Source organism: Aquila chrysaetos, chromosome Z (assembly GCF_900496995.4).
Source record: "Aquila chrysaetos chrysaetos chromosome Z, bAquChr1.4, whole genome shotgun sequence".
In the NCBI taxonomy this organism is placed as follows: domain Eukaryota; kingdom Metazoa; phylum Chordata; class Aves; order Accipitriformes; family Accipitridae; genus Aquila; species Aquila chrysaetos.
The window spans coordinates 50,064,091-50,076,127 of record NC_044030.1 but is presented as its reverse complement, the minus strand read 5'-3'; the positions used below and the strand labels follow the sequence as shown (position 1 = coordinate 50,076,127).

The window sequence follows — 12,037 nt, the reverse complement described above, 5'->3', positions numbered from 1 at the left end:
ATTGGGATAGCATTGTATAGTGATGTCAGTTTGGTCCAGAAAAAAAGATGGCTGCAAAAGTTCTGTTGATAGGCCAGAAAGGGGACCGTAGTTGGAATAGCGTGTTAGACTTAAATGGCTATGTTGCTTGTGGTGTGTGACTTGGTGCTGTATCTGCTCTGCACAACATTATTTGGCAAATTAGTTATGCTGATGTCCAAAGTGTGTTTAAAATGCTTTCTGAAATACTTGAAAACTTTTAAGACTATATACGCTGCCTGCCAGATCATCTTCCTAGTGTCCTTTCCAAGAGCCTTTTTCAGAAATGAAGGAGGTGGCCTAAATATTTGACCAGGTTAATGGATCTTGCATCTCAGATGCTATTTTCAGAACAGATTTTTCTTTCAGTGAATACTATCTTCAACTAAAACACTGAAATGAAAGGCTGAAATCATACTCTCTGACTTTCTAAAAAGAAAAAAAAAATTGCACATCATGCATGTTTTCTCCTAGCAACTTTCTAACGTTTAGTAGTATTAGAAAATAAATGAAAATTCCTAGGATATTAAAGTTTTAGCATACTAATTGTGCTGGTATTCCTTTTTGCTGCATCTATGTCTTTACTTTAGATGAGCAGACAAGCACTTTCCTGTAATTCCACCGTTGAGAAATGAAGTAGTGCTCACCGTACTTACATTGTGCAGAATTCTAAGCAAATGTTATTTTCACTACAAACAACCGGTGCAGTGGTAAAGCAAATGATGTCATTAATGAATTTAAATGGAGGAGTCTTAGGAAAAGAGTTGTGGATCTAACAATGTTAAGATAAGTATTTGCTATTACTCAGAGTATGACAGGTAGCTGAAGCAGATTTCCACAAATGAGTATGTGTTAGAGAAGTCTTCTTTTTCTGTGTTTTGCAGGTAATGCAGGAGAAGACTTTTTTATATCTAAAGAATAGGAGTTCTCAGCTGTGGCAATCTCTGTAAATGAAGACTGAGAACTTTAAATTAGTGATTGCCATTTTGGAATTTAAAAGCTTGTAACTGTTATAAAAGTAACATAGCTATGAAATAAAATACAAATACTTATTTACATTGTCATTTTTACTTCGTTGTGCCTGTTTGTAACTTGCTCACAGATTTTTATATCTTTGCAAGAACAACTCTTTGTTGTGGTTCAGCTAACTGTAAATAGAGGAAATAGCAGTCTAGCTATATTGAAAGAAAAATCTAACTGGTGTTTTAGACAGCAGCCAATAAACTGAAGTGATTTCTAATAACGTATTTTTTTAATAATTGTTCAAAATTCATAGAAGAGATCTTTAGAATGGAAACCTTTTCCTCAAGGCACTTTCACTATAAAATCTCCCTTTAAGAAAGGGCTATGGCCTAATAGGAAGCTAATAGTTGAGTTGCTGTGTTTTTGATAGAACATTATGGAAGCATTGTAAAATTACATTTTGGTTGTGAGAAAGGCTGTTGTCTTTTTAGAGAGGTCAACCTTAAATGGACTGTGGGAGGGGAGAATACTTTGCCGTATTTCTGGCACTTAGCAGTGAAAAGAATTTATTTCGTTTGCTCCTGCGTATTTTTGCTAAATGGATCTCTTGACTTAGACTAGTCGTACTAAGTGTGTTTAAGTGTTGTCTGTGCAGGCTGGTTTTGTTTTTCATCTACAAAGCTAATTGCTTCTAGTGGGAATTCCTTTTAGAAAAGCATGGGGATTTTAAAAGTACATCTTTTATTCTGAAGACTTTTTTTTCTTTTTTTTTAATTTAAAAAATAATTTTGGTCCTAAACTGCTCATAGCAAACTTTCCTATTGTGGCCTGTGAGTGAATTGGAAAACTAACTTCACTTAAGTAATTTCTCCATAGCCCTCAATGGATCTATATGGTCTTGGAGGTTTGTAATTCCTCAAACAGTATTGCTCATGTTCTTAAAACAGAATTCCCAATTTTTGTTTTCAGTTTGACTGTAACTGAAGTATCTTTGTAGACTTTAAAAAAAAATCTTTCATGAGACTTGTATGTTGGGGTTTTTTTCAATATATCCTGCATTTTCATCATCCAACACCAAGGTGACAGTTTTTATTTTTAGAATTTTTTTTGTATTTGGGTTTTGTCCTGCAAGGGAATAGGGTGTTACAATAAAAATCCCAATGTTGAGTTTTCCTATTAGTCTTGTGAAGTACAGAAGCCTACTGATAGGAAACTGACAGAGGAGGGTATCTCTTGAAATTATGGTGGGGAAAACTTGCCATGATAAAACTTACAATAGAAGGTCTCTTAGAAGAATGTTTGTTCCCTTTTCTATTAAGAGCAGCGGTGTGCATACTTATTTCTGTGTAAGGTATCACAAAAATAGTGGGAAATGGCAGTGGATTCATCTTGTTCCTCCACAAATCATATCTTTATTTTTTTCCTGCAGTTCAGAAGGCAAAGTATCCTTGGCCTAACTGAATTTGCTGTTTCCATTGGTTTTCATGTCTATCTGCAAATTTATAGTTTAGTGTCTATTTGTATTTATAAAGCTATTGCATTAAAGAAGATAACCATGGCTTAATTAAGAGCTATTACTTTAAGGTCTCTTTTGAGAGATCATGTTGCTTTAAATCTTTCTGAAATTGGAGAATAAATTCTTGAAGAGCTGAGTTGTAGTGCTTAGTTGAAACCTTACTTCTCTTATCCTTGTGGAAAAGGAAGGGAACTGTTTTGAGAGGCTCGGAACATTTTGAAAAACTCGCTAAACGTTGTGCTGACATAGGAGGCTTGTGTGCCAAGTTTCTCAGCTGAATTGTCTGGTGACTCTGACTTTTGCCTGCCACATATTACAGGGTTTCTGTGAAATAAAACATAGCCATGGCTAAGAGAAAAATATAAAAGCATAGATATAAGTGTATGCTCCTTAGCAACCAATTGCTAAAGTTTTATTGATCCCTACTTGTAAAAATTTGGGAATGGATTCTCTTCCTTTGTATTCTAACCTTCAAAATCTTACTATTCAAGTTTTCAGGTCCTTTTAATTTTTTCTCCTTCCGTTTACCCAGGAAACCTAAATTTTCACTTTAAAACACATTCAAGGATAACATTAGCGGAATTCCAGGAACTACAGCTGTGATTAAAAGTACAAACTGTTGTGAGGTTTCTGATGTTGTATGCTGTTATTGTTACTATTTTATTTCCTGCTCAGTGTGCTAAAACTAAATGTGGGGAACAATTTTAATGTTACATTGAGAGAACATGGTATTGAGCTGTATGAACATGTAGCAGGTAATAAAAGGCTGGATCATTTAAGAAAGGTTTTGTTTTTTTAAAAAAAATCTATATGATGCCAACCGTTTTGCTGTTTTCAGCAGCTTGTTCCAGTAATTTGGTTTCATGTATGTGAAGTGCAAACAGCACTTCCCAGATTACACGATGTTCTGGCTCAGGACTTTTCCTTTCCTTTAAGGGGAGCAGGGAGAGGTTTGTTTATTTGTTTATTTATTTATTTATTTTTATAATTCTGTGAACAAGTCCAAGCATCTACAAGGCAAACTGAAACATCTTAGACTTAACAATTTTATGATTAATCCAGTCCAAGTCAGTGCTGCTGCTGAAAGGGGTGTACTGCTGCTGCTTTTATGCTGACACAGTGAATCATTGGAGAACTGCTCCGGTTGAACACTCAACAGTCTCTGCCAGGTTAGCGTTCAGCCAGAGCAATTCCTTGTTCTAGTTCACTACATGGTTGCACAAACTATAGTTCTGGACAAAAGTGAAGGTGGGAATGAGCAGTGGCAGTATGAGGAGCGACCTTTTAACGGAAGCACCGATTTATATGAGATTAAGTTGAAGCCATTACTCCTGCATTTCATGTTGACTTGCTTATCTGTAAAGTGCTTTATGACTAATTTCATGTTGTTTATGACAGTAAGAAAGGTAAACTGCTGCAAGTTCTGTAGCTGAAAGTGATTCAGAAGCTTCACAAGTAGCTATGGCTTTGGAGTAATTTTCTTACTCTTCAGGAGACCTAGGCACCGAACACCTTACAAATTGAATAAACCTTTTATTGTTCCTGTTGATACAGCATCCATATATTTTAGGCCTGAAAGCTCAGTCATGTGAGTAGCTGTCCCATGGCTTTTGCCTTTTCAGGGGAGCCAAACACTTCTCTGTCTCTTCCCAGGATCTCTGTTTATGGATTGCCCTACAAGAGCTGTTAGCCAAAGTGTTTAGAGAACCCTGAAGTGATGTTGTGAAAAGCATTGTGGAAAAATATTGCAGAAGAGTCTTTTACAGGGTATAGGCACTCTTCTTTCAGGTTTGAAAGGATTTGAAAAGTTGTCATTTCAGTGTTAGAAAATAAAAATTGAGTTAGTTGGAGTGTAGAGGTACTACAAATTTGCATGAAGTTACCTCCCTTCCCGTCCCTACTTTCATCTCCTGCTGCAGTACCTTGCAATACAGTGGTTGGCGCCTAAGTTGCATAAAGTTATGCTAAGATTTCTTAGTAAGCATGTAGCATGAACAACCGATTTTTCCTTCAGCTGAGTACTCAGAACACTTTTGATGACAAGTTTTAGAAGTTTTTGTGAAGTGTGAAGATGAAAAATACCTTTTCAGTGTAATTTCAGTAAGAAAGAGCAGGATAAGAACAGGAGGAGAAACTAGGTTGCAGGGAACGGGATTATACTGTCTCCGCCAAACCACCTTTCTGTTAGCAGAGGCCAATATTTCTGCAGTTATCAGACTAGGACATTCTAAATGCAAGAAACTTTTCAATTTTGGTGCACTTACTATTTGGTAATACCTGTGGATCACTACTCCTTGGTAGGTGGGACCTTAGCAATTGTAGCAGTCTTGTTTTCAAAGATGGGAACCAGACTTCCATTCTTGGTTAGCTTTCTAGATGGGATCCCCAGAAATCTGGTGATGGAAACACAGGGATCTAAAAGAAGGTGGTCCCTAGGTCCCTGAGGCGGTATAACAGTATTCAGGTTTATTGCTTGGCAACTAATGTTTAAATATCACTAAACTTTTAAAAAGATTGGTATTTCATGAGATCACGTACTTGAAATTGTACTTGTGATATTTGAGCATAGTCTGTCAGCTAGTTTTGTTCTTAATAGAACCTTGGGTTTCACGGCTTTAAAATCATACACTTAGTGAACATCGCTGGTGTTGGAAGAATAACTCTTTCCAGATCTGGAATGTGCAGCTAAGCAGTGATGTGTACTGCCTGATCAGCTGATGAAATGTGGGTTTGGATGTGTGATTTTTGTAAATGACTTCCAGATGTTACAGTTGCCAGCTGAATGTCTCAAGACTGCACTGTTAGGTCTTGATTATGAAACAAAATGGATGAAATGTGCAGAAGATAAACTAGTGAGCCTATACTTCGAATTGTTCTCTCTCAAAAAAAACCCCAAAAATGCAGCACAATTCTGCAGTCAAGTTACTCACTAAGCAATGGCAGAAAAATACAGATGCTTTTAGTGCATTAATTTATAGCCTGTGAAGAGCTTCAGTGGTCTGATAGCTAATGCTAAGCAATTTTCTGTGTAGCTGCTGTGTTAAGAGCTCTGAGTTCTTATTTCTCACTTAAACTTCCTTGTGCTAAAACATGACTGTTATGGTGCTAGAACTGAAATCCAATTACTGACAATACTACCTTTTTGAGCCGCAGAAATCAAAGTTTGTTTTGCAGTTTCCCTAGAATTTTCATGAAATCTCTATATAGGAGATATATTTTTTATTTGCAAAAATTTCTTTAAAGGTTTTAAATCCTCATACTTGTTGAGGGAAGGGGTTTAGCTTGAAAGCAGAGTGTTTGATTTCTCTCTCTTTATTTTCCCCAGGAAGTACTGACATAACCATGATAGAAGACAAAGGTCCACGAGTGGCTGACTATTTTGTAGTGGCAGGGCTCACTGATACAGATACTGCAACCCTCCTGGACCAAGAAATAAGCCGACATGAAACAAAGTCAACTGGTCCAAAGGCTCCAATTACTGATATTGCTGTGATAATTAAATCAGCTGGTGAAACTGTCCCAGAGGGATACACCTGTGTTGAAGCCACCCCTACAGCCCTTCAAGCCAACTTAAACTATGGAAGTCTAAAGAGTCCTGAACTTTTTCTCTGCTACAAGAGAGGCCGGGACAAACCACCTCTTACTGACATCGGGTGAGATTTCTATGGCAGTTCAGTTCCTCCTCCAAAAATGATCAAATCTTACTCTTCATAGATGATGATGAAAACAGATGTGAGAAAACTTCTGAAAGCATATTGTCTTTGAATCTATATTGCTTATTGTGTGTGTCTGTATAGTATTTTCTTTCCAAAATAAGTTGAAAAAAGTGTCAGTCTTCAGTGAACTTGTCTTTTTAAAATGAATGATAATGTTTTACTTAAAAAGATATGATATATAGAGAGATGGAGCAAATAAAATATGAGAAATGGAAGTTCTCTGCTGCAATTTTATGAATGGTGAGAGAATAGTACAAAATTAATATACAGAAATGGTATAGTACAAATCCAAAAATGCTTACTCTGAAAGTGATGATTTCAGAAGACAAAAATTATCACTTTGTGGAATTCACTGCAATGCTTAAGGTAAAAGATACCACTTAAAAATGGTAGGACACTGAAACAAAGGTCTTAAAATTATCCACCCACCTAGAATCTTGTAGCTTACCTTACTGTCAGATCAGAGTATTTCTGAGGTTGCTTACAAGTTCTGAAATGATTGGCTGCAAACACTGGATTATGTAGTCTCTTGGTAACTAATCACGCTTGTATTTCAAAAACCATGCTTTTTGATGTCTGAGGCGTAACAGTTATTAGTACTGTGTTTGAAAACCTTAGATATAGTCAATGCTATAAGTTCAGTGCTTAATAAATGCAGGGGGCAACCTGGCAGGGAAGCTCTGAAGCAATTTTGTTACTTACAGGATACTGAGTTTAATGTTAGTATTCAGGACCAAGATCACAAAATCCCCCAAGATCTTGAGGTGGTGAATATTATAGTCTGTGCTACTAGCATATTGAGGTAATGCTGAATCTGTAATAACTCATGCAGCACTACAGTATTGTCTAAATTGCTCTATATAGCACTTCTACTTCTCTGGTTTGGGTAAGGACATTGTAGTGTTACTGGGGTTGTAATGAGAAAGACAAAATGGAGCGGCGGCAGGGTGGAACTGTTAATGATGGCAAAATAAGGAATGTGTGTGTTTTTTCCCCGTTTAGTTATTAAATAAATAGTATAAAGCAAAAAAGTAAAAAATGTGTCTATATGTAAGCTATAATAAATTTTGTTAATTTCATTTGCAAGTTTAAGCACATCAGGCGCAATGCCTACATAGCCTGCTTTTGACCTACAGTTTGAGTGCCAATTGACAAGTAGAGTCCAGTCAGGAGGAAACGGATAGTGTGTCATGGTTTAAGCCCAGCTGGCAGCAAAGCACCAGGAAGCCACTCGCTCACTCCTCCCCCCTGCCGGTGGGATGGGGAGGATCAAAAATAACGAAAAGCTCATCGGTTGAGACCAGGACAGGGAGGGATCACTCACCACTTATGGTCACGGGCAAAAGACAGACTCAACTTGGGGAAGAAGCAAAATCGATTTAATTTACTACAAATCAGATCAAAACAAGGATAATGAGAGGTAAACCCAAACCTTAGAACACCTTCCCCCACCCCCTCCCTCCTTCCTGGCTCAACTCCACTCCCGGTTCTCTCTACAGGGGGACGGGGAATGGGGGCTGGGGTCAGTTCATCACACCTTGTCTCTGCTGCTCCTTCCTCCTCAGGGGGAGGACTCCTCACTCGTCCCCTGCTCCACCGTGGGGTCCCTCCCACGGGAGACAGCCCTCCATGAACTGCTCGTGGGCTCCTCTCTCCCCGGGCTGCAGGTGGGCATCTGCTCCCCTCCACGGGCTGGGGGGGGACAGCCTGCCGTCTCACCACGGGCTGCAGGGGCATCCCCTCCTCCGGCGCTCCTCCTCCCCTCCTTCTGCACTGGCCTCGGTGTCTGCAGAGGGGTTCCTCTCACATTCCGATCCCCTACTCACTGCAGTTCCCCTTCTCAAATCTGTTCTCCCGGAGGTGCTGCCACCGTCGCTGATGGTCTCGGCCTGGGCCAGAGGTGGGTCTGACTTGGAGCCGGGGAAGCTTCTAGCAGCTTCTCACAGGAGCCACCCCTGCGGCCCCTTCCCTGCTACCAAAATCCCACCACACAAACCCAAAACATAGTGAAATCTTAGTAATGAAATTAGTTACATTTTAAGATCTCTGCTTTAAGGATTATAATTCAAGTTGTATAATTAACCTGGTAGATTCTAATTTCAGTTCATCTCAATCATCTAAACTATGTTCTAATCTTCAGTGAAACTGTGATTTTTAAAATAGTCTTTTCACATGTGTGTGACTGACGCTGCAAGATGAGATAACTGGTACAAAGGAATTTGTGTAGAATTCAGTATGAGGTTATTCTTTGAATGATATGTCAAACTTCAGTAGGTTTTAGCAGAAGGAAGAATTTTTAGGGGGAGTGATTCCTCAAAGGGATTCTTAAACCATTGGTCTTCAGCGTGTGCCTTTATGGAAGCAACTCTGCTAGCACAGTTTATTTTGATGTCTCCCACAACTTCAGGAACTTGAATGCTTGAGTAGATTTCATAGGGAATATCTGATAAGCAAAACAGGCAAATAGTTGGCTGACTAAGGGCTTCCCTAACAGAGACACTTTTTAAAACTATTGGTGGAAAACTGTGGTATTTGGCAAGTAGCATTTATTCTGGTTTTTGTTTTTTTTTTTTACACAGATCTAGTTCGGGTGTCACACGTAACAAATCATGGCAGGCTTTTCTCTCTGACCAATGATGCATATGAATGTTTTCTCCCTGCTGTTCCTGCTGTTTTGCAACTACGTGCAAGAGATAGTTAGAGCAAGCTTGCTTTTTTTTTTTTTCATTTCAGTGCATTCAAATGAAAGTGGAGTTTGCACATGAGATGTATGTACAGTCTGAAGGCTAATGTATGCTGTTCTCTACTCTTTTAATTAACGAAACAAGTGTGAAAGAATATTTTATCTTTGAGCCTTAAATATCAATTAAGTCAGCTGACGTGCTGAGTGGACTTAGTAGGTAGAGTATATCCCTTGAAAGGGTCAAATACATAGTCTGGTGTCAAGGTAGTTAATATATATATAAAGTTGAGTTATCTTGTAGTCAAAGCATTCGGATGATTCTTGATAAATATGTGTGTGTGTATTTCTTTCAGGGCTATTTTTAGGGAAACTAATTAAACAAATGCTGTTTAGAAGAAGGAGGAGATAGGGGTACGCTCTACTGATTCTCTGCCATTGTCCTTGTGTTCTGTATTTCTCTGCCCTCCATTCTCTTTCCTTCCTATTCTTCCACTGGTTCTTAAGCTGAAGTGTCTGTAAGCTGCTAGAGTGACGTCCTGCTGCAGGTGTTCACTTGCATATAGTTAGGCCATGTGCCATGCCTCTAGATGTTGCATTTGCTGTGGCTGTTTTTAGTTGGAAGAATAAAGGTTTGATCCTAGGACAAGAGATCTCTAAGGTCCTTTTCCTACATACAGCTGTAAAATTTAGTATCTTAAGCTTATACTTCTATAAGTAATTCAGCTACTAGTCATTCTGTTGCTTTCCTAACCAGTATTTTTGCTGATGTTCCAGAAGTAGACAAGAAACAAGATTTGAGATTTGTTTGGGTTTAGGTGCAGTGAGACTTTGAAACAAGATCTCAACTCTCTTTGTTTTACACTTGATTTAGGAATATGGGAGAGCTCCAGCACTTCTTTTTTAAATGGAAGAAAAGATGTCAGAAAAATGCTTTTTAAGTGTAAGTGGTAATTTGTAACACTTAACTGTAGAAAGGACCAAAGAAAGAATATCAGACTTCTTGTCTGAAGCAGAGGTTCTTGTATTACTGAGTAATGCAAAGGTAACTTGCATTGTGTAAGTAAAGGAATACTGTTTGGTTTTGTTTTTTTTTTTAAACTAGTGGGGGAAGCTTTAATTTGGTTAGTGATTCTGTGTGAAGGGCCCATTTCATTCTGCATACCTGGTTTCTGAAAATATCTGCAAGAGTATCAATTGAACAAACGTTTTTCTTCACTTAGAGATGTATTTAAAAAGTGAAAGTGAACTCAAATTTGAAGAAGCATAATAGAAATTGGAAGAGTTTGTAACAGCCAGCATCTTCCATTGTTTTGTATATCCCACTAGTGTGACAACTGCAGTTGGGTGTTTGGAACAACTTAGGGTAATAATGATGAAACTAATCACTTGTATGTTTAGACAAATAATAATAGTGGTGCAGTAGAAATAAAAGATAAGTCAGTCTTTTCCCTCTGCTTCACTCAACGCTTCTCTGACCCTCCTACTGCCTAGTATATTTATTTTAGTGCCTTTATTATTCAATACTTGCATGCTGCCTTCTCTTAAATGAGACAGGAAGAGTTACTGTAAAAAGTTATTTTGCATAAGGACTGTGAGAGGCAGAAATGTGGTTGGACCTAGAGGAGAAGTCAAGCTGGAGGGCAGCCCCACACAATGCAATTTGTAACAGCCTGCCTATTTTGAAATGGTTTTCCAGAAGCAAAATTTTCAGTGGTTTAAGGTTTTTAACTCAACAGCTGCAAGAAGGTAGTATTTATCTTTTCTAAACTCTTTTAACTGATGTATTGAAGTATACCTTTGAATCAGTAAAACTGGTCATGAGAGAACTTCCATGTGCAACGTGAAACAGCCTTATGAGTAGATAACAAGATTTTTTTGCTTTTCTTACGAAGACAGGACCTAACATCTAGAGGAAACTGTAGGTTACATTTTGCTTGAAATGAAACTTTATTGAAGTTGATAGAATGATGTAGCAAATAAGGTATACTTAGCATCCAGGCCAAAGTATAAGCTCACAGAAGCAGGAAACAAGTCTTAACCCTGATCAGTACTAATAATCGAAGGCAGACACTGGAAGTTGGAATAAGTAGGAGTAAACTTACTCTCTCAGGGAGGACTTTGTATATACAGGGTGTCATGTTAAATATTTCATGCATCACTTCTGAATGTTTTTGTCTGAATCATTAAAATAATTGTTTAATTTGAGTGATCCATGGGTGGTGGTTTTCTTCTGTTTGCTTGTTTTCTTAAATTCAGTACTATGCATGAGGTCAGGAAATGGTGTTTTTTTAATAATACTTCTGCTGTTATATATGTGAAAGGGTAAGAGTTGCTTTCATTTTCTTTTTGCTTTTGATGGGAGGTGACCCCACTGTTACAATCTTGAGCAATGGTCAGCCCCTTACCTCTTAGAAGTATTTGCACAACTGAGAAATTGTTCAGTCTTTAAGTACCTTTCTGAGAAGCCTTGTAGACCTATTAAATTGAACTGCTGGAATTGTCTGATTAATATGGTTTTCCTTCTCAAAAGCTGTCAGCTGACAAATGTTTCTGGAATAGCTTTATATTAGTGGATTTTATTTAAAATACATTAAATTGAAATAAAACTAAACTGAAACTTCCATTGGAGACTGCTCTGTAAATATTCTCTCCTGATTAATGTAAGGCAGTGATGTGAAGAGTTCATGTAAACTTTTTATGCACAATGAAGGTGGCCTGAGACCTGCTGCCATTGTGGTTGTTGGTTTTGTTTGGGTTTTTTTCAACTTCATGAAGTAGGTAACCCAATAAAAAGAGCAAAATACATGTTCTTCCAGAAGATTATTTAGTTTAGAAGTAATTGGAATAGCATGTACTTTCTCTATATGTATCTTGAACCAGTAGGTAGTATATTAAAACTAAAGTTGCAACTTGGAAATACTGGTATTAGGCTGGTTTTGAATATGAGATTACACATTGTTTTAAATGTAGCAAAAGTGTGATGATCAGACTCTTTACAACTGAAACCATTATTGAAAGCAAGTATATTGTCCTCCATGAACTAGCTGAATAAATTTATATGGCAGCCTGGTAGTTACATCAATATACTCCCAACTCATGTGATTTCTTTGCTTTATTAAAGTATTCTAGGACTGTAGTTCA

General features: G+C 37.8%; 1 protein-coding gene across 4 annotated transcripts in view; it reads left to right on the top strand.

Annotated features, from left to right (window-relative positions):
• Window positions 1–12,037, top strand: part of DENND4C (DENN domain containing 4C) — a 78,876-nt gene that overhangs the window by 19,093 nt on the left and 47,746 nt on the right. For all 4 annotated transcript variants that reach the window (XM_030005703.2, XM_030005702.2, XM_041120648.1 and 1 more), the window contains exon 2: window positions 5,823–6,150. In XM_030005703.2, coding sequence (XP_029861563.1) covers window positions 5,840–6,150 — 311 coding nt within the window. In that variant the 5' untranslated portion in view covers window positions 5,823–5,839. The remainder of the gene's footprint in view (window positions 1–5,822; window positions 6,151–12,037) is intronic.